General features: G+C 44.3%; 1 protein-coding gene across 6 annotated transcripts in view; it reads right to left on the bottom strand.

Annotated features, from left to right (window-relative positions):
- The window catches only part of GTF2IRD1 (GTF2I repeat domain containing 1), a 108,615-nt gene that overhangs the window by 37,705 nt on the left and 50,213 nt on the right, over nt 1–20,697 (bottom strand). For 4 of the 6 annotated variants that reach the window (XM_044287948.1, XM_044287944.1, XM_044287943.1 and 1 more), the window contains 10 exons: nt 18,082–18,223; nt 16,478–16,624; nt 15,414–15,594; nt 10,676–10,995; nt 8,201–8,290; nt 7,474–7,557; nt 5,313–5,496; nt 5,204–5,229; nt 2,930–3,047; nt 1,904–1,941 (listed from right to left, as the gene is read on the bottom strand). In XM_044287948.1, coding sequence (XP_044143883.1) covers nt 1,904–1,941; nt 2,930–3,047; nt 5,204–5,229; nt 5,313–5,496; nt 7,474–7,557; nt 8,201–8,290; nt 10,676–10,995; nt 15,414–15,594; nt 16,478–16,624; nt 18,082–18,223 — 1,330 coding nt within the window. The remainder of the gene's footprint in view (nt 1–1,903; nt 1,942–2,929; nt 3,048–5,203; nt 5,230–5,312; nt 5,497–7,473; nt 7,558–8,200; nt 8,291–10,675; nt 10,996–15,413; nt 15,595–16,477; nt 16,625–18,081; nt 18,224–20,697) is intronic. The other 2 variants (XM_044287945.1, XM_044287946.1) reach the window with 2 other exon arrangements.

Genomic DNA, 20,697 nt, shown 5'->3' on the forward strand with positions numbered 1-20,697 from the left:
TGGTTCTCACCTGGGCGTTTTACAGCGCGTACGATCGCGCTGTAAAACGCCCGACGCTCAAACAAGTGCTTGAGCTTTTTTTGGGGCGTTTGTCGCGCGTTCCCGCACATAGATATTCGGGAACGCGCGACAATGTGTGCACGCCTGTCTCTGTATGCGCGATTGTAAACGCCCATACAATCGCGCATACAGAGCGCTCGTTTCCGAACGCTCAGGTCTGAACCCAGCCTAAGGGGCCTTAGGTGAACAAAGGTTGTTTGTGTGATAATCTTGTCAATGTGCTAAAAACAAAAAATTTGCCTAGTATGAAAGGCAGATTCTTCACTCTCAGCTAATATTACTCAGTGTAAAGATTATTGCTGTCAACCAAACGAGTTGTATATTGTTACCATAAAAAAAAATCTATGAGAAAAAAGGAACAACATATGAATCAAAACTGAGAAGGTCAATCGAGACTTCAAACTTGTGGCATTCCTGATATGGCTCCCAAAGGAGAATTTATAAAGTTTTTCTACTATGTTTAAATGTTTTGCCTTTAGGAGAGCAGGGTCACCAAGCAGCATTACCACAGGCAGGGCTGGCCACAGAGGACCAAGTTTTCTATGAGGGAGAACAAGTGAAGCCACTGGTGGACCACCAGTGCAGAAGATATTGAGCCTTGGGCCTCATGCACACGACAGTTGTTTTTTGCATCCGCAAATTGTGCATCCGCCCCAAAAAACGGATGCAGCATCCGTTTTTTTGGGAGGATCCGTTTTTTTTTCACAGATCCCTTGTAATAAATGCCTGTCCTTGTCTGCAAATGTGAAAAAAGTAGGACATGCACTATTTTTTGGGCTGAAGGGAAACAGGGACAACGGACGTGGAACACAAACGGATGAACTATCAGCATTATTTTGCTGACCCATTGAAATGAATGGGTACCCATCTTATCCGCAAAATAAAACGGAACGGAGGCCGAGAAAAACAACTGTTGTGTGTATTAGGCCTTATGAATCAATTTATCACAGCTCTAGTTAAATAGGACCTTTCATCTGTTTAACCCTAGTCTAATTAGGGTCTTACCTTATAGGGCGGCCCCCACTGATGTCATCGCACTTTTTTTTTTTAAAGACCCCACGTTCGTCCGTTGTTGTCCCCTGTTGATTTCAGCGCCTTATATTCTAATTAGCCGACTTGGTTATACTAGGAGGAGCTAATTATCCCTGGCTATGAGCAGTGTGCTCCGATTGGATGTGCTCACAGCCAGGGAGAAGAGAACCGCTCCAGTTTCCACCTAGTATAACCAATTCTGCTAATTAGAATATAAGGCGCCAAAATCAACTGGGGGGACAACAGCGCATGCCCAGTGACACATTTGAAGCTGTTGCCCTCAGAAGCTTCTACATCGCGCAGGCAGTCCACGGTACTGCGCCTGCGTGAGATTTCACCGAGCGGATGCAAGGAATCTGTAGGCATAGTTACATCCAAATAATCACATAGCGGAGGGGGGCGGCGGCAAAGTGTTCGGGTGTGGGCAGTTACTTATGCTGGAAGAGGTGTGCTTGGGATCTAAAGGAAGGCGGGCTGGGCACTGTAGGGGGGAGTTACTGGGCTCCAGAGACGGATAATAATGGGCACCTTAGACACTCATTTGCATAACATAAAAAGTGGATTTTATCGCTAATGAAACCATGAAACTAAAATTGAAGACTAAAGCAAGAAATAGGGTATTTTATTGTACATGGCAGTAGTAACACTTTAATATGCTCAAACCAGGTGACAGATTCCCTTTAAAGTGAATGAAGATAAGCTGCAATACCACAAACAACCACTGGACAGGTATGGTGCTGTTTCTGCAAGAAAGCAGCCATGTTTTTCTATTCCTGGATAACCAGTTTATGCTAACAGAATGTTATATTACCTGGCTCACATTCTTCCGATATGTTGCTTGTTTCAGACCTAAAGATGTTGAATAAACGGAGATTAGACACACATATATCTATTTAATCACGACTTCTACATAAAAGAGGCTGATCTCCCACCTCCCTGCAACGCAGTCATATGAATAGACTGTAACACAACTGAACTAAAAATTGTGATTCTTTGTTGGTTCACAAATTTAAAACTGGCAGAATACACTGGGTTGAGGTTAGTGTGGTTAATAATGGGGGTTTGTCCCATCTCGGCCTTTCACGACCGAGATGGCAATAACTGATGGCTGGAGTTACGGAAACAGCTGAGCGGCCGATGCTCTGCTGTTTCCCCAAGTCCCCTAGCAGTGAATGGGAGCTACACCAACAGTGTAGTTGTAACGCCACTTTCCCGGACCAGAGCTTACTGTGGGTTATTCCTGCCATGGAAGGCCGAGATGGGACAACCCCTTTAATAAAGGTCTATTGATAGATAAACTGTAAGTTTGATTCTGATGTAAAAATAGTTTTCTTTCATACCAAATATCTTTAATCTACAATATATGACTTGGGATATGTTCACATACCTTTTTTATAACATCAAAACCTATGTGCAACATATGAGTATAGAGTGCAATATATGGGAGCCTTTGGTCAGAAGTAGAAGTTGGGAAAATCATCTAGACGTACACCTCCGGACAGAGCCTTATTACTGACTGGGGAATTGTGGATTGCAATAATAATTGCTATTTACATGGTCATAATGCTCCGAGTCATTGATTTCCTTATTTAGGAGGACCCCTGAGAGCATTACAATCTGTACTGCACTGGTGGCAGCCAGGCTATTATGGCCAGTCGTATGGATTTATTGGGCTTGCGAGGGAACAATTTATCCTGTCTGGTTTATCGCAATATAATTATCTTGATATCTGGCTGACTAAGGGGAAAAAAATCAATGCATGCAAAGTTATCCACACTTATCACTTCCTGCATATATTCAGTAATAAGCTAACAAATGATGATAAAATAATACTCACCTCTCCCCAAGGGGCAACCCAAGCATGTCTACAGCTGCCATCTTCTGAGTGTCTCCACACGCCTCTTCTCCCGGGCAGTTCACATCCGGCTTTAAGGTTTCTTTGGTAAATTTAGCACCTGGTTATAGTTAGATGTCCACTTTGTAATGTGTAATAATATCTCACAGTAAGACACTCTCTGACACAAGAAAGATCTGGTATCACAAAGGACTTAGAATATCATTGGCTGTCAATAAACTCTCAGCGGACTTTATGCTTTTCTATATCTTTGTCAGCATACATCATATGGCAGCATGAAAAACAACAAAACGATGAATTATTTGCATTGCATCATTACTGAATTGATGGATGTCTGCTTGTAATTGTCTTCATTACTTAGAAAATGCTAATTATTGACTGAAAAAACAACTAATAAACTTAAAACAGACCTGACAGCTCTCCTGAGAAGTACCGTACATGTCCATAGAACCTTGTATTGTGCTGTACCTGTTATTCCCTGAATATTTTTTAATAAATGAAAGGGGTTGTGCAGTGTTATGATATTAATGCGCTACACTCAGTTCAATATCAGATCAGTCCAACTCTCAGCACCCACAGGGATCAGCTATTTGACGAGGCCATGTTGCTTGTGTGAGCGCCGCATCCTCTTCAGTGTCTACCTGCACAGCGTCTACTTTGTTATTGGCGGTGCAGGTTAATTAAAGCTGTTGGTCACCTTCAAATTGGAGAGGTAGCTGTAACTACAGTGCCCCTCTACAATCTAGATGGCGTGCAGGTAAACACTGAAGATGACTCTTCAAACGGCTGGTTTTCAGACATGGGGTTTGTAGAGCCTCTGTCAGCATGAATAACCCTATTAAACCAGGCATATTGCCTGGTAGGATTGATCATGTCGATTAAAACAAAACCTTATTTATCTTTGTAGGTTTCAGTGTTCCAAAGATATAAGGATTTTTATCTTTATGCAAATCAGGCAGCTGGAGCACCAAGGGGCGAGTTGTAGCTCTTCAAGCACTGTTATTGCTATGCCCCTAGTGCTCATTACACTACCTCCCTATTTGGACTTCCCAGCGGAATGAATTCGCAAGTGGATTCATACACAAAAGAGGAGGGTATTTTTTAATTGTTCATGTACTTTTATTTTTAATTTTGGGGAATGGAGGATGATTTTAATTTATAAAAAAAAATGTCTTTTCTTTTTTTACACTATTTTAAAGTTCCCCCAGGGAACTATAGCAAGCAATCATTAGATTGCTTTTCTCATAGACACCATAGACATTGGAGTTTATGAGAATTACACTAAGTTCCTATGGAGCCCTGTCACACAGGAGGACAGGGCTGCCGCACACACTGCGTCTCCCCTGATCTCAGCCGGGGGGAGCCGGAACACATCAGGAAGCGCATTGTTCCAGGTTTTTGTGCCTCCAGATGTGGTGGTCAAATGAAGGGTTAAAACAGAAGGCACCTGGTGGCTATAGCGCCCGATGCATGCGCGAGCGGGCGCCATATTTAAAGTCAAAACCAGTGATAGTCAGTTTGCAGTGTTCACCAGTGAACACATGCGGGCTGCCATCTTGACTCACTCGTCCGGCGAGGCACAGGTAAGCCCTTGCCTGTGTCGGGAGCCAGTCTGAAATCAAATACGGTCACCTGGAGCAGGCAGTTCCAAGAACATAGTTACATTGAAAGTCAATTGGGAACGGATCAGTTTTCAATTGCACCATATTGTGTCAGTGAAAACGGATCCGTCCCCATTGACTTACATTGTAAGTCAGGACGGATCCGTTTGGCTCCGTATCGTCAGACCAGCAGTGTTTTGGTGTCCGCCTCCAGAGCGGAATTGGCGCACAACGAAGCCAAACTGATGCATTCTGAGCGGAATCTTATCCATTCAGAATGCATTGGGGCTGAACCGATCCGTTTTTGGCCGCTTGTGAGAGCCCTGAAACAGATCTCACAAGCGGACCCAGAAACGGCAGTGTCAAAGTAGCCTAATAGGGTTCATCGTGTTCACAGAGGCTCTTTAAAGATGCACAGGCCAGATTTCCGTTGAGTATCTTTCTTTTCTTCCCGACCCTTTTTCTTCTTAGAGAGGAGGGGCCGGGGGAAGGGGGAAGAAAAAGTGAATAAACAAAATCTTTTTATATATTTATAAATGTGTATGTTATTTTAAAGTGTAATAAACATATCCTGGGAAGGCCCCCTTTAAATCTAGATGTAAAGTGAAACTTAACTTTCCACTAAGAATACTGAATGATTTAGTTGTCAACTTACCTTCAAAGATTCTCTGATCAAACATACTGTAATAAAGTAAAATGTATATTAATTATGCTGCCACTTCAAATGCATTGTGATATCACAGCCACTTTAATACATCAATTACCTTTTAATTTTGAAGTGTATCTTGTGCCGCTCTTCCAGGATTCTCTTAAGTTTAGGAACTCCATAAGTACATGGTCTTTTGAAAGGGATTTTATCAGGTATTCCTATAATCTCTACTGCTTCTGGGTGACATGCAATCTTCCGATAAGGTACGGGCACCATGTGATCAAGACCTAAAGCTTCAGCTAGACGAAGAAACATATTGTGAGTGACAGGAAACTCCATGCATGTTACATAAGCTGACCTTAACTCTTGCATCATATTTTATTGAAATATTTCTACATTGGCACAAGGCAAACAGTGCAAAGTAATAAATGTGAGCTGTGATTAATTAGAAGTAATATATACACTTTCAATGTGAATTCAATGTGAATTAGTTTTATTGCCTGATCGTTTAGTAAAAAGGTTTAAAATTTACAAAACGTAGGGGCACATTTATTAACCAGTGGTTTTTTTTACGCATCCAGCGCCAGTCTAAATGTAGGCTGGGTTCACACAGGCGTGCCAAATTTGTTCAGGAAGCATCCCGGTTGTATTGCAGCAAACCCGCGCTAGTAGGTACGCAGTTGTTTAGTTTTTATCGCGCGGGTGCAATGTGTTTTGCACACGCGTGATAAAAAAATGAATGTGGTACCCAGACCCGAACTTCTTCACTGAAGTTCAGGTTTGGGTTAGGTGTTGTGTAGATTGTATTATTTTGTTACAAGGGAAAATAATAGCATTCTGAATACAGAATGCTAAGTAAAATAGGGTTGGAGGGGTTAAAAAAAAAAAAAAAAGATTTAACTCACCTTAATCCCCTTGTTCGCGCAGCCCGGATTCTCTTCTGACTTCATCTGTGAGGAAAAGGACCTGTAGTGACCTCACTGTGATCATCACATGGTCCATCACATGATCCATCACATGGTAAAAAGATCATGTGATTGACCATGTGATGAGCATAGTGACATCATCACAGGTCCTTTACCTCACAGATGAAGACAGAAGAGATGCCGGCTGCACAAACAAGTGAATTAATTTTTATTTTTTTAACCCCTCCAACCCTTTTTTACTTAGCATTCTGTATTCAGAATGCTATTATTTTCCCTTATAACCATGTTATAAGGGAAAATAATAATGATTGGGTCCCCATCCCGATCATCTCTTAGCAACCATGCGTGAAAATCGCACCACATCCGCACTTGCTTGCTGGTGCTTGCGATTTTCACGCAGCACCATTTACTACTTTGGGGCCTGCGTTGCGTGTCAAACGCACAATATAGAGCATGCTGCTATTTTCACGCAACGCACAAGTGATGCGTGAAAATCACCGCTCATGTGCACAGCCCCATAGAAATGAATTGGTCCGGATTCAGTGCGGGTGCAATGCGTTCACCTCACGCATTGCACCCGCGCGGAAATCTCGCCCGTGTGAACCCAGCCTTACAGTTAGACTTTTTATGCCTAAAATAGGCGTAGAAAATGATGAATGTCACCCTCTTCCCCTCCCACCCCATGGCCACAATTTTAGACCTGGCATGAGCAGGGAGAAATCACAGATGGCGGCGCAACTAACCGTTATTCTGCCATCTGCACCTGGAATTTGCCTAAATTAGGCGTATTTATATTTAAGATTAGTAAATGGCCCTCTTAGTCTCATGAAGAGGCGCATTTTGGGGATTGTGCGTCCTGCTAAACTATTGTGATCTATGAACATTCCACATACATACATTTCTTTCTGTACACTGCCATGCATGGCTTGTTCATGACGAGGACTGTGTATGTAGAAATATCTGTATGCAGTTCATCCATACGCATACGATAATATGCATGTATACCATAGCTCACACTCCCCAAACGGTGCCCTTCCCCCAGCTCTAGAACTGAATTCCAAAATACAGTACTGGATAAGCCTGTTTTACATTCAGCTGTCTGTAAAATAAGCATTGGGGACTAATTTATCAATTACATTTTCGTTTTTGTTGATTAGCAGCGTGTTTGGCATTCCCCACTAAGCAAGCGCTATGTTGGGGAATGCAGCTCTCGAGAGACTATTTCTTTAGACTTGAGACTAATTACATGGACCTGTTCAAAAGTGAAAAATCTGGCAAGACAACATGAAATCTGGCAAGACACAGAATACAAATGTAGGAGCTGCACAGACATCAGCAACCAATACTCACCGTATCTGCTGTTAAACAAGATCTGTACACACTCCCTGAGGGTATTGATATCCTCTGTTTCCTTAATGAAACTGTCCCATTTCTCTACCAAAAATATTGAAATTAAAATCAGCCTTGTTAAAAGACAGAGCTTCAAATAGATTAATGCGTCCATTATTAATATTGTAGCTATACAGTTTTCTTTAGCAAAGTGGGAAGCCATGAATCTATTATTGAAAGTCCAGGTGTACTGACTCTCCCCCACTGCATTTAGGCCCCATTCACACGTCCGTAAAAGGGTCCGGACCTGTTCCGCAATTTTGCGGAACGGGTGCAGACCCATTCATTCTCTATGGGCCCGGATGTGAAGCATTTGCGGAGCGCGGCCCTGAACTTCCGGTCCGCAGCTCCGCAAAAGATAGAACATGTCCTATTCTTGTCCGCAGCTGCAGACAAGAATAGGCATTTCTATAGGGGCTGCGGAACGGGTGTGTTGCGGATCCGCAACACACCACGGATGTGTGACTGGACCTTAAGAAGGGTCAGGCATGTTGTGTTCCAAAAGGCCCAATCCTTTTCTTCTCACAGGAGATAACCTACCATCAGAGATGTCTGACTGTGGCGTATTCCCTTCTTCCCACTGAGAACACATGCATGTTTGGCAACAACCAAAGTGTATGGCCACCTTTAGTTACAGAATATTATTGTCATTTATGCCTACATCTATAAGTGCTAATTACACACTTACCTGTTTTATCGTGAACGATCGAAAACAGCACCCATTTTGAGGCATGGACATTCTGTCTGAGGCTACTACTTGCTGATGACGCCTGCTGTCCTGCATTTAGAGGAAAAGGTAATTTGAGGTAACGTTTTTCACAGATACAGCAGACTGCCTTTCCGTGGAACGGAAATGATACATGTGTAATTGTTCTTATTATCTACTGGCCGGCTATGAAAGCTTAGGAGGTCGTTTGCACATTCCCGTCTTTAGAAATGCCATTCTTTCTTTTTTATAGTCATTTGCTGTTCTGATTATTCAAGCATGGCACAAACAGCACTCGCCAGCTCTCGCTCTGCCTGCTGCCCAACTACTGATAGGCATTGCTAAGATGTCTCATGACAGTCACACTTAATAGACCTATATACTGTGACTACTTATAGTCCAAATATGCATGATTACACCAGATTTCTATGAATTTACATGCAATCTAAATTTGATGGCCTGCAGAACTAATCACTGCTTGTAAATGGCCTGTAGTGTATGTTTGTCATTATTGTAACTGAAATGAATCATGTTAAACATTTGCCTTGTCAGTGTAGTAGTAAATGGCTCTGCATTATACAAAAAACATAGCACAGCATGTAAATCCAGACTATACAATGCAAGAGCCATACATGTTCACTCTTCTTGTATAGGAAGTAATTATATACAAGCTAGAAAGAACTCACTGAAAGGAACTGACTTGGTTTTAGACTAAACCATACTTATGAAATCACTGATGGCTAGCTAGATGGTTTTCAGTTGTGGTCGGGTCACCATGTGGCAACCTTATAGGTTGCCACAAGGGTATATGGAAGAGCAATTAAAAGTTTGATGATTTTATTGGGAGCAATATGAGCAACATAAAGAATGTATAGCCGTGGCCAAAAGTTTTGAGAATTACATAAATATTGGAAATTGTAAAAGTTGCTGCTTAAGTTTTTATAATAGCAATTTGCATATACTCCAGAATGTTATGAAGAGTGATCAGATGAATTGCAAAGTCCTTCTTTGCCATGAAAATTAACTTAATCCCCCCAAAAAACCTTTCCACTGCATTTCATTGCTGTCATTAAAGGACCTGCTGAGATCATTTCAGTAATCGTCTTGTTAACTCAGGTGAGAATGTTGACGAGCACAAGGCTGGAGATCATTATGTCAGGCTGATTGGGTTAAAATGGCAGACTTGACCTGTTAAAAGGAGGGTGATGCTTGAAATCATTGTTCTTCCATTGTTAACCATGGTGACCTGCAAAGAAACGCATGCAGCCATCATTGCGTTGCATAAAAATGGCTTCACAGGCGAGGATATTGAGGCTACTAAGATTGCACCTGAATCAACAATTTATAGGATCATCAAGAACTTCAAGGAAAGAGGTTCAATTCATGTTAAGAAGGCTTCAGGGTGTCCAAGAAACCAGCAAGCACCAGGATCGTCTCCTAAAGAGGATTCAGCTGCGGGATCGAAGTGCCACCAGTGCAGAGCTTGCTCAAGAATGGCAGCAGGCAGGTGTGAGCGCATCTGCACGCACAGTGAGGCGAAGACTTTTGGAAGATGGCCTGGTGTCAAGAAGGGCAGCAAAGAAGCCACTTCTCTCCAAAAAAAACATCAGGGACAGATTGATCTTCTGAAAATATGGTGGATGGACTGCTGAGGACTGGGGCAAAGTCATATTCTCCGATGAAGCCTCTTTCCGATTGTTTGGGGCATCAGGAATAAGGCTTGTCGAGAGAAGAAAAGGCGAGCGCTACCATCAGTCCTGTGTCATGCCAACAGTAAAGCATCCTGAGACCATTCATGTGTGGGGTTGCTTCTCATCCAAGGGAGTGGGCTCACTCACAATTTTGCCCCAAAACACAGACATGAATAAAGAATGGTACCAAAACACCCTCCAACAGCAACTTCTTCCAACAATCCAACAACAGTTTGGTGAAGAACAATGCATTTTCCAGCACGATGGAGCACCGTGCCATAAGGCAAAAGTGATAACTAAGTGGCTTGGGAACCAAAATGTTGACATTTTGGGTCCATGGCCTGGAAACTCCCCAGATCTTAATCCCATTGAGAACTTGTGGTCAATCCTCAAGAGGCGTGTGGACAAACAAAAACCCACTAATTCTGACAAACTCCAAGAAGTGATTATGAAAGCATGCCGAGTCGAATTGCAGAGGTCCTGAAAAAGAAAGGCCAACACTGCAAATACTGACTCTGCATAAATGTCATGTAATTGTCGATAAAAGCCTTTGAAATGTATGAAGTGCGTGTAATTATATTTCACTACATCACAGAAACAACTGAAACAAAGATCTAAAAGCAGTTTAGCAGCAAACTTTGTGAAAACTAATATTTGTGTCATTCTCAAAACTTTTGGCCATGACTGTATATTAAAAATGTTAACAGAAATGGAGATACAACAATCTGCACAATCTTCTACATGTTACAATCTAGTTATAACGCACCACTGGTAAGCGTATGGCCATCCTCACCAGAATCTGAGTAGTCCTGCATCTGCTCTCCTGGTGACTTGTGACCCAGCACATCACCGGCTGTACTGTGCCCAGGAATATTTGCGTGAACCTCCTGTTTTACCTCCATACATAGCTGGTTGGGTAAAGAGACACTGTACATCAAGTTTGATATATTGGATGGATTTTCGTGAGCTGAAGGCTTTGGGACTTTGGCACTAGGACCTGTGTCTGGAACAATATTTGCTGTTGTAACAGGTGAGCAGTTGAAATCATGACACGGTTTGAGCTCTTTGCTGGGTTCTTCAACAGATCTAGGCAAAAAAAGACAACATAACCACAGTTAAACCACAGGCACAGTTTAAAAAAACTTTTAATATGGTATATAGTTTATTGGCTACTGTATGTATCCCAAAGAAATGGTTGGGGGATGAATTTAGATGGATCAGTGTCCTTTACCAAAATGGCTGCTATCACAAAGCAAAACTGGGATGCTCAACCTCCGGCCCTCCAGCTGTTGCAAAACTACAACTCCCAGCATTCCCGGACATCTTACAGCTATTGGCCTACAGCAGGGCAAGGTGGGAGTTGTAGTTTTACAACAGCTGGAGGGCCGGAGGTTGAGCATCCCTGATTTATTTCATTGATGCCCTACTACCATGTGTTTGCTTTAATCCATCATCTGCCCTTGCAATTCAGATGGTCAAACAATTGTTTTATACATACATCTGCATGATGATCTGATATCTCACAAGACTGTAAGCAAACACTAAAGCTAGGTATACATGTGTAAGGGGGCATTTAGCTTTCCCTCCTTCTGCCATTGGTTTGCAGTGTTGGAGTTAAATTTTCCTCCTCTATGTAAATGCTTCCAAAGGGATCCAGCAGCAGATGAATTACCTCCTTCTATGGTGGAGCACATGCAAATTATGCAAATTTTAGCATTTAAGTTCATGTTTTTTATTTTCCGATTCACTGAAGTACCTCTTTCTTAGTCAAAAAGGTGAATGAGAAAATGGGCACTGCCACAGCAATAGCACCCATTAACCAATCTTGAAAATTAAAGTTTCCCATCCAGGTGCTGTCCGAGTGTAGAATGGTCAGCACTTGCAGTGAACACTCCCATCTTATAGTAAACTAGCAGAAGGACCCGGCTTCGCACGGGTATATTTCATCTATTTAATTGAATGCTTCTGTGTGTCGTTAAAAGATAACGACAGTAACCCCCATAACAGTGACCTCTATAGCACCCTGCCCCCTTAACAGTGAACTCCAAAGTCCTCTACCCCTTAACACTGACCCCCCCGACAGTGCCCTGCCACTTTAAAATGGAATCTCCACTGCAGCCCATCCCCTTAACTTTGACCTTCACAGCAGCCCATTCCTTTAAGGCCTCTTGCACACGACCGTTGTGCCGTTTTCCGTTTTTTTTCGCGGACCCATTGACTTTCAATGGGTCAGTGGAAAAATCGGAAAATGCATCGTTTTGCAGCCGAGACCGTGATCCGTGTATCCTGTCCGTCAAAAAAATATGACCTGTCCTATTTTTTTGAGGGACAACGGTTCACGGACCCATTCAAGTCAAATGGGAAAGAACTTCGTGAAAACTCAGATCCGACAGTATATTCTAACACAGAGGCGTTCCCATGGTGATGGGGACGCTTCTAGTTAGAATATACAACGAACTGTGTACATGACTGCCCCCTGCTGCCTGGCAGCACCCGATCTCTTACAGGGGGCCGTGATCCGTACAATTAACCCCTCAGGTGCTGCACCTGAAGGGGTTAATTGTGCTATCATAGCCCCCTGTAAGAGATCCGGGGCTGCCAGGCAGCAGGGGGCAGATCCCCCTCCCTCCCCAGTTTAAATTTCATTGGTGGCCAGTGCGCCCCCCCTCCCCTCCCTCTATTGTAATGATAACATTGGTGGCACAGTGTGCGCAACCCCCCCCCCCGGCCCCCTCCTCCCTCCCTCTATTGTAATAATAGCATTGGTGGCAGTGTGCGCCCCCCACCCCCGGCCCCCTCCTCCCTCCCTCTATTGTAATAATAGCATTGGTGGCACAGTGTGCGGCCCCCCCTCCCTCCCTCTATTGCATTAACATTGGTAGCAGTGTGCGCCCCCCCCCCCTCCTCCCTCTATTGTTTTCATACATTGGTGGCAGTGTGCGCCCCCCCCTCCTCCCTTTATTGTTTTAATACATTGGTGGCAGTGTGCGCCCCCCCCTTCCTCCCTCTATTGTTTTAATACATTGGTGGCAGTGTGCGCCCCCCCCCCCTTCCTCCCTCTATTCTTTTAATACATTGGTGGCAGTGTGCGGCCTCCCCCCCCCCCCCGATCATTGGTGGCAGCGGAGTTCCGATCGGAGTCCCAGTTTAATCGCTGGGGCTCCGATCGGTAACCATGGCAACGAGGACGCTACTGCAGTCCTGGTTGCCATGGTTACTTAGCCTTAGCAATAGTAGAAGATTCATACTTACCTGCTGGCTGCTGCGATGTCTGCGTCCGGCCGGGAGCTCCTCCTACTGGTAAGTGACAGCAATGCGCCGCACAGACCTGTCACTTACCAGTAGGAGGAGCTCCCGTCCGGACACAGAGATCGCAGCAGCCAGCAGCCAGGTAAGTATGATGCTTCTACTCCGCTGCCACCAATGATCGGGGGGGGGGGGGGGGGGGAGGGGGGAGGCCTCACACTGCCAAAATGCTATTATTACAATAGAGGGGGGGGGGGGGGGCGCACACTGCCACCAATGCTATTATTACAATAGAGGCAGGGAGGGGGGGGGGGGGCGCACACTGCCACCAATGCTATTATTACAATAGAGGGAGGGAGGGAGGGAGCGCACACTGCCACCAATGCTATTATTACAATAGAGGGAGGGAGGGGGGGGGGGGGCGGGGGCGCACACTGCCACCAATGCTATTATTACAATAGAGGGAGGGCGGGGCGCACACTGGCCACCAACGAGTTAACTACAGGGGAGGGGGGGGGCCCACTGGCCACCAATGAGTTAAAAACAGGGGGGGGGGGGAGTCTGCCCCCTGCTGCCTGGCAGCACCTGCCAGGCAGCAGGGGGCAGTCATGTACACAGTTTTTTTGTATATTCTAACCTGAAGCGTCCCCATCACCATGGGAACGCCTCTGTGTTGGAATATACTGTCGGATCTGAGTTTCACGATGCAGCTCATATCTGACAGTATATTCTAACATAGAGGCGTTCCCATGGTGATGGGGACGCTTCAAGTTAAAATATACCATCGAATTGGAGAAAACTCCAATCCGATGGTATAAAAGAACTCCTGACTTTACATTGAAAGTCAATGGGGACGGATCCGTTTGAAATGGCACCATACTGTGTCAACGTCAAACGGATCCGTCCCCATTGACTTGCATTGTAATTCAGGACGGATCCGTTTGGCTCCGCACGGCCAGGCGGACACCAAAACTTTTTTTTCATGTCCGTGGATCCTCCAAAAATCAAGGAAGACCCACGGACGAAAAAACGGTCACGGATCACGGACCTACGGACCCCGTTTTTGCGGACCGTGAAAAAAAACTGTCGTGTGCACGAGGCCTAACAGTAAGTTTCACAGCACCCCACTCCCTTGACAGTGACCTTCTCAGGGGCCCGCCCCCTTAACAGTGACCTTCACAGTACCCCGCTGCCTTGACAGTGACCTCCACAGCAGCTGCCCCTTTAATAGTGGCCCCTGCCCCCTTAACAGTGACCTCCACAGTGTCTGCCCCTTTAACAGTGACCTCCACAGCAGTCTGCCCCGTTAACAGTAACATCCACAGTGAACGCCTCTTCAACAGTGACCTCCACAGTGCCCACCCCTTTAATGCTAAGGCTATACGACATGTGTCGCACGACATTCTGTCTCAACAATTTTTATAATGATAGTCTATGGTGTCGCACTGCGACATGTGACATGCTGTGACTGCGACACGACAGTAGCAATAAATCCATCCATGATGGATTTTTCTGCCACTGTCGCAGTCGCAGCATATCACATGTCGCAGTGCAACACCATAGACTATCATTATAAAAATTGTCACGCGATACATGTAGCAGTCTAGTTGTGCCCTATGTGTCGTGCGACTTATTGTCGCGCGACATATGTCGTCGTGTAGCCCTAGCCTAAAGCTGACCTACAGCAGTGAAGAAAAATTGTTATGGAAACTTGGAGTAAAACTGTGTGTATGTGGAGACTAAGGGCTTGAGAGCTTCTATTGGCTGATAAGGGTCATGTGACCATGTGTATGGCAGTTGGGATATGATGAGAAAAACTTGCAGGCTTGTATTGGCTAATGCAGGTCATTTTTGGGGAATATATCAGGAACAGTACGTGCTAGAGAGCTGTGACCCCCCACAAGATTTCTTTCCAGGTAGCAAGGGATATGTATACCAAGTTCCATTGAAACCTGTCTGGGGAGATACTGAGTGATCGCGGAACATACATACACACATATATACATCCTTCTTTATATATATAGATGGGTCAATTCACAGGAGATATTTTCCGCAAAGCACCGAATGCACCATCCAGCCCAGATTTTCCCATAAGACTCATTCACTCAAGCAGATGGGTCTGTGAGAAAAACGGACACCACATGGATGCCATCCGTGTGTGGTCAGTTTAAAAGCTCACCCTTGGTCATTGTCTGGAACATGGCCAAAGTCTATCAGCGTTATATGAGAACTGAACAACACACACAGTGTATAATTACCTAAGATTAAATTGGATATGGTGACTGTGTTCTAAAATAAGCATCAGATTTTTTAAACTATATTCAGAAGGCTTTTGGAAGGGGATGCCATCAGGTAAACCAAGCACCACCAATGAACTAGGATCCTTTGTTATCTTGTCATATGGCACTGGAACAACATTAGACATTCCCAAAGCCTCACCTGAAACAAAAACAAAAAAAAGTAAATGCAAGTAAGTAAATAAATGTAAGTACATTAAAGCCCCCCCCCCATTCCCCGATTAGCTGTTCTGCGGTAACTCTGGTGCCGACTTACAGCTCCGACCATTGCATGTAATGGAAGGAACTGGTTTACTGCAGAACTGCTCCCATTAAAATGAATGTAACAAGCTCCAACCACTACACACAGTGGATGGTGCTGTAGATATGATGTGACTTCTGGAGCTGCTGCAGAATAGCTAATCGGAGGGGCTGTGGGGTGTCGGAACCCCACAGATCATATATTGAAGACCTATCCTAAGTATAGGCCATCATTATGTCAATAGCAACTGTGGCAACTGAGGCATACTGCGGGAAGCTCCAGGGATTACATTTTCTATATTTAAGGAGCTCTGGGTGACCCGACAGACAGGAGAGGATGAGCCCTCGGATTTGTGGAACATATCTGGATTACTGGCACTATAGCTTGCTCCGGGATTGGCTGATGCACCATCTGCATTGGCCCCCTCCCCCCCCCCCCCCCTTTCAGGCTGGGAGGTGCACTGGCTAAAGATGGTGGAATGCAGAACAATGAGACCTTCTAAGTATTCGGAGCATCAGAGAGAGCATTAGGATTAGCTGAGCCAAGCATGCATGTGTACAGAGGAGCTAGCAGAGATCTAATATGCATGGCCAGCCTATTAATAAGACAACTAGACTTATGTCTGACGCATTTCCAGAGATGTGACACAAGCCGTAAAACCCATTTCTGTTCTAGGACAGGTTATCAGGGTAGCATTTTTAGTTAAAACTTGAGTAAGCAATGATAAACCACAAAGAATAGTTAACACAAAGATGCACTACTGCAGTGTATTGTAGCGTCTTACTGTAAAGCACATCAAAGATCTCTTCAACCATCTTCCTGAGAAGGTAAATATCAGTACTTGGTCCTGGAGATACTCTCTGGACATTCTGGTTGCAGTCCCTGGTTCTCATAGGGCCATCTGTTTCCTGTTCTGTTCCAAGATCACCCACTGCAAACGACAGATTAAAGACAACTGAATGAGATACAACGTACTGGCGGGCTGGCGGCAAATACAGAGAAACGTAGATCATTGGGCCAGTAACAATTTGCGTATACTTGTCATATGCATGTATTTGTGTGAATAAAAACAGATGGTACAGTTATTCTGTCAGCACCAACAGTTTCTGAGAAGCTACTTTAAAAGTGATTTTTCCTAACATATGTGGAACATTTTTATATTATGGGTAGAACGATAATATTTTAAATATTTTAGGAAATGTTCCTGGTCCTAATTTTGCGGGAAACTGTAATTGCTGTTGTTCCGTGATCCGTGTCCGTTTTTGAAGGATCACCAGACCAGAAAAGTGAAAAAAAAAATCTAAGTCAAGTTTGCCTTGAAAATAATAGGAAAAAAACGGACACGGATCACGGACGCGGATGACAATCTTGTGTGCCTCTGTGTTTTTTCACGGACCCATTGACTTGAATGGGTCCGCGAACCGTTGTCCGTCAAAAAAATAGGACAGGTCCTATTTTTTTGCCGGACAGGAAACACCGATCACAGACGCGGATGACAAACGGTGCATTTTCCGAGTTTTCAACGGACCCATTGAAAGTCAATGGGTCCGCAGAAAATCACGGAAAACGGAACAACGGACACAGATGCACACAATGGTCGTGTGCATGAGGCCTAAGTAAGAGAATGTTGTAGCATGTCTTTCTATCTCTTTTTTCCTTTTTCAAGGAAGTCCACCCAATACAGTGTACAATGTTGGGAGTCCTCGTATTCATGGACTCCTGGCTTTCCCCACTCCTCCACCAGTGATTGCTATGGCAAGAGAGCTGTCAATCAGTGGCAGTGGACAGGGATTGCTGGGAGCCTCATGTTCTGTATTGAGTGGACTCCAGTGCTTGGCAGTCACTGGAGCTACTCCGTATTAGGGCTCATTCACACGACCGTGCAGTTTTTTGCGGTCCACAAAACACGGATGGTGCCTGTGTGCCTTACGCAATTTGCGGAACGGAACAGGAGGCCTATTATAGAAATGCCTATTCTTGTCTGCAAAACGGACAAGAATAGGACAGGACTCATAATTGCTGCTGGGCCACGGTACAGAGCAACGGATGCGGACAGCACACAGAGTGCTGTCCGCATCTTTTGCGGACCCATTGAAATGAATTGTTCCTTATACGGACCGTATGCGGAACGCAGAAAAAAGCCTGTATATGGAACTCAGATGACTGCAGGACAATAGTCCTGGGAATATAGTACCTTATGATGCTGTGCGCTCCCGTGCGCACAATGTATGCCGCTCCGGGACATATGGCCCGCTCACGGACCGTTTGTCTCGGAGGGCATACGGTCATGTGCATGAGCCCTTAACTGTAGCTAAACAACTGTGCAGAGTCTCTCATAAAACTGTTGATTGCCTACATAAATTAGATTATTGCATGTACATAACTCACCACAGAATCGTTGGAAATCTGTTTGCAACTCTTTTCTGGAGTTTAAAAAAAATTTCCCCCTCTCAGTTCCAACAATATAGGAGCTGTTGTCATGAACTGCTATGCAGGCAACTTCAGCATTGAGCTTGGATAGGGCAGTGCACTGGAAGCAGAAAAAAGGAGCCTTCTTTTAGCTGAATGTGTTTCTATTTTATCTATACACAGTATTGCAGAAACTTTATATTACATGTATAAATGTTATATATATAGTGAGACAGTGACAGGGAAAATGATCGGGGATCATTACATTTCCCCAAGATTCCTCTCGTGTGTACTAGGCTCCAGGAAGTATATGTCTCTTCTAGAGAAAGCTGGATGAGATATAAGGAATCCAGGAAAGCTGGATGAGATATAAGGAATCCAGGAAAGCTGGATGAGATATAAGGAATCCAGGAAAGCTGGATGAGATATAAGGAATCCAGGAAAGCTGGATGAGATATAAGGAATCCAGGAAAGCTGGATGAGATATAAGGAATCCAGGAAAGCTGGGTGAGATATAAGGAATCCAGGAAAGCTGGATGAGATATAAGGAATCCAGGAAAGCTGGGTGAGATATAAAGAATCCAAGAAAGCTGGATGAGATATAAGGAATCCAGGAAAGCTGGATGAGATATAAGGAATCCAGGAAAGCTGGATGAGATATAAGGAATCCAAGAAAGCTGGATGAGATATAAGGAATCCAGGAAAGCTGGATGAGATATAAGGAATCCAGGAAAGCTGGATGAGATATAAGGAATCCAGGAAAGCTGGATGAGATATAAGGAATCCAGGAAAGCTGGATGAGATATAAGGAATCCAGGAAAGCTGGATGAGATATAAGGAATCCAGGAAAGCTGGATGAGATATAAGGAATCCAGGAAAGCTGGATGAGATATAAGGAATCCAGGAAAGCTGGATGAGATATAAGGAATCCAGGAAAGCTGGATGAGATATAAGGAATCCAGGAAAGCTGGATGAGATATAAGGAATCCAGGAAAGCTGGGTGAGATATAAGGAATCCAAGAAAGCTGGATGAGATATAAGGAATCCAGGAAAGCTGGATGAGATATAAGGAATCCAGAAAAGCTGGATGAGATATAAGGAATCCAGGAAAGCTGGATGAGATATAAGGAATCCAGGAAACCTGGATGAGATTTAAGGAATCCAGGAAAGCTGGATGAGATATAAGGAATCCAGGAAAGCTGGATGAGATATAAGGAATCCAGGAAAGCTGGATGAGATATAAAGAAGCCAGGAAAGCTGAGTTTCCCTAGTAAAGAGTAGTTTTCTAAGGCCTTTGGCCCCGGCTTTTTATGAAATGGTAGGCAGATTGGTAGTGCAGCCTGTCATTCACTTCCTGGCCTGTACAAGTTTTCTTTTTAACAGTCCAGCTAATTAGGTAGTTAGGGTACTTTCACACTTGCGTTGTTGGATTCCGGCAGGCAGTTCTGTCGCCAGAACTGCCTGCCAGATCCTGAAATCTGTATGCAAACGGATAGCATTTGTTTCCGGATCCAGCTGACAAATGCATTGAAACACCGGATCCGACTCTCCGGTGTCATCCGGGAAAACGGATCCGGTATTTATTTTTATCACAATTTTAAAGGTTTGCGCATGCGCAGATTGGGAAACCGGATCCGGTTTTCTGGAACACCTGGTACCGGATCCGGCATTAATACATTTCAATGGAAGTTAATTCCGGATACGGCAAGTGATCCGGAATTTTTGCCAGAGAAAATACCGCAGCATGAAGAGCCAACCAGCTTTTTTTTTTGTTCCTACGTCACAGGCTTAGGCCTAGTTCACACGAACGTATGGCTTTTAGGCCTCTTTCACACGGCCGTTGCGGAAACATGTGCGGGTGCGTTGCGGGAACACCCGCAATTTTTCAGCGCGAGTGCAAAACATTGTCGCGCATGGGATCGGTGTTCTGTAGATTGTATTATTTTCCCTTCTAACATGGTTATAAGGGAAAATAATAGCATTCTGAATACAGAATGCATAGTAAGATAGTGCTGGAGGGGTTAAAAAAATATAAAAAAATAATTTAACTCACCTTAGTCCACTTGCTCGCGTAGCCGCATCTCCTTCTGTCTTCATCTTAGCTTTGTGTAGCAACAGGACCTGTGGTGACATCACTCCGGTCATCACATGATCCATCACCATGGTAAAAGATCATGTGATGGATCATGTGATGACTGTGACGTCACCAAAGGTCCTTGTTGCTACACAGAGCTATGATCAAGACAGAAGGAGATGTCGGCTGCGCGAGCAAGTGGATTAGGGTGAGTTAAATTTTATTTTATTTTTAACCCCTCCAGTGCTATTTTACTATGCATTCTGTATTCAGAATGCTATTATTTTCCCTTATAACCATGTTAGAAGGGAAAATAATAATGATCGGGTCTCCATCCCGATCGTCTCCTAGCAACCGTGCGTAAAAATCGCACCGCATCCACACTTGCTTGCGGATGCTTGCGATTTTCACGCAACCCTATTCACTTCTATGGGGCCTGCGTTACGTGAAAAACGCAGAATATAGAGCATGCTGCGATTTTAACGCAACGCACCAGTGATGCGTGAAAATCACCGCTTATG

This window comes from Bufo gargarizans, chromosome 3, assembly GCF_014858855.1.
Source record: "Bufo gargarizans isolate SCDJY-AF-19 chromosome 3, ASM1485885v1, whole genome shotgun sequence".
In the NCBI taxonomy this organism is placed as follows: domain Eukaryota; kingdom Metazoa; phylum Chordata; class Amphibia; order Anura; family Bufonidae; genus Bufo; species Bufo gargarizans.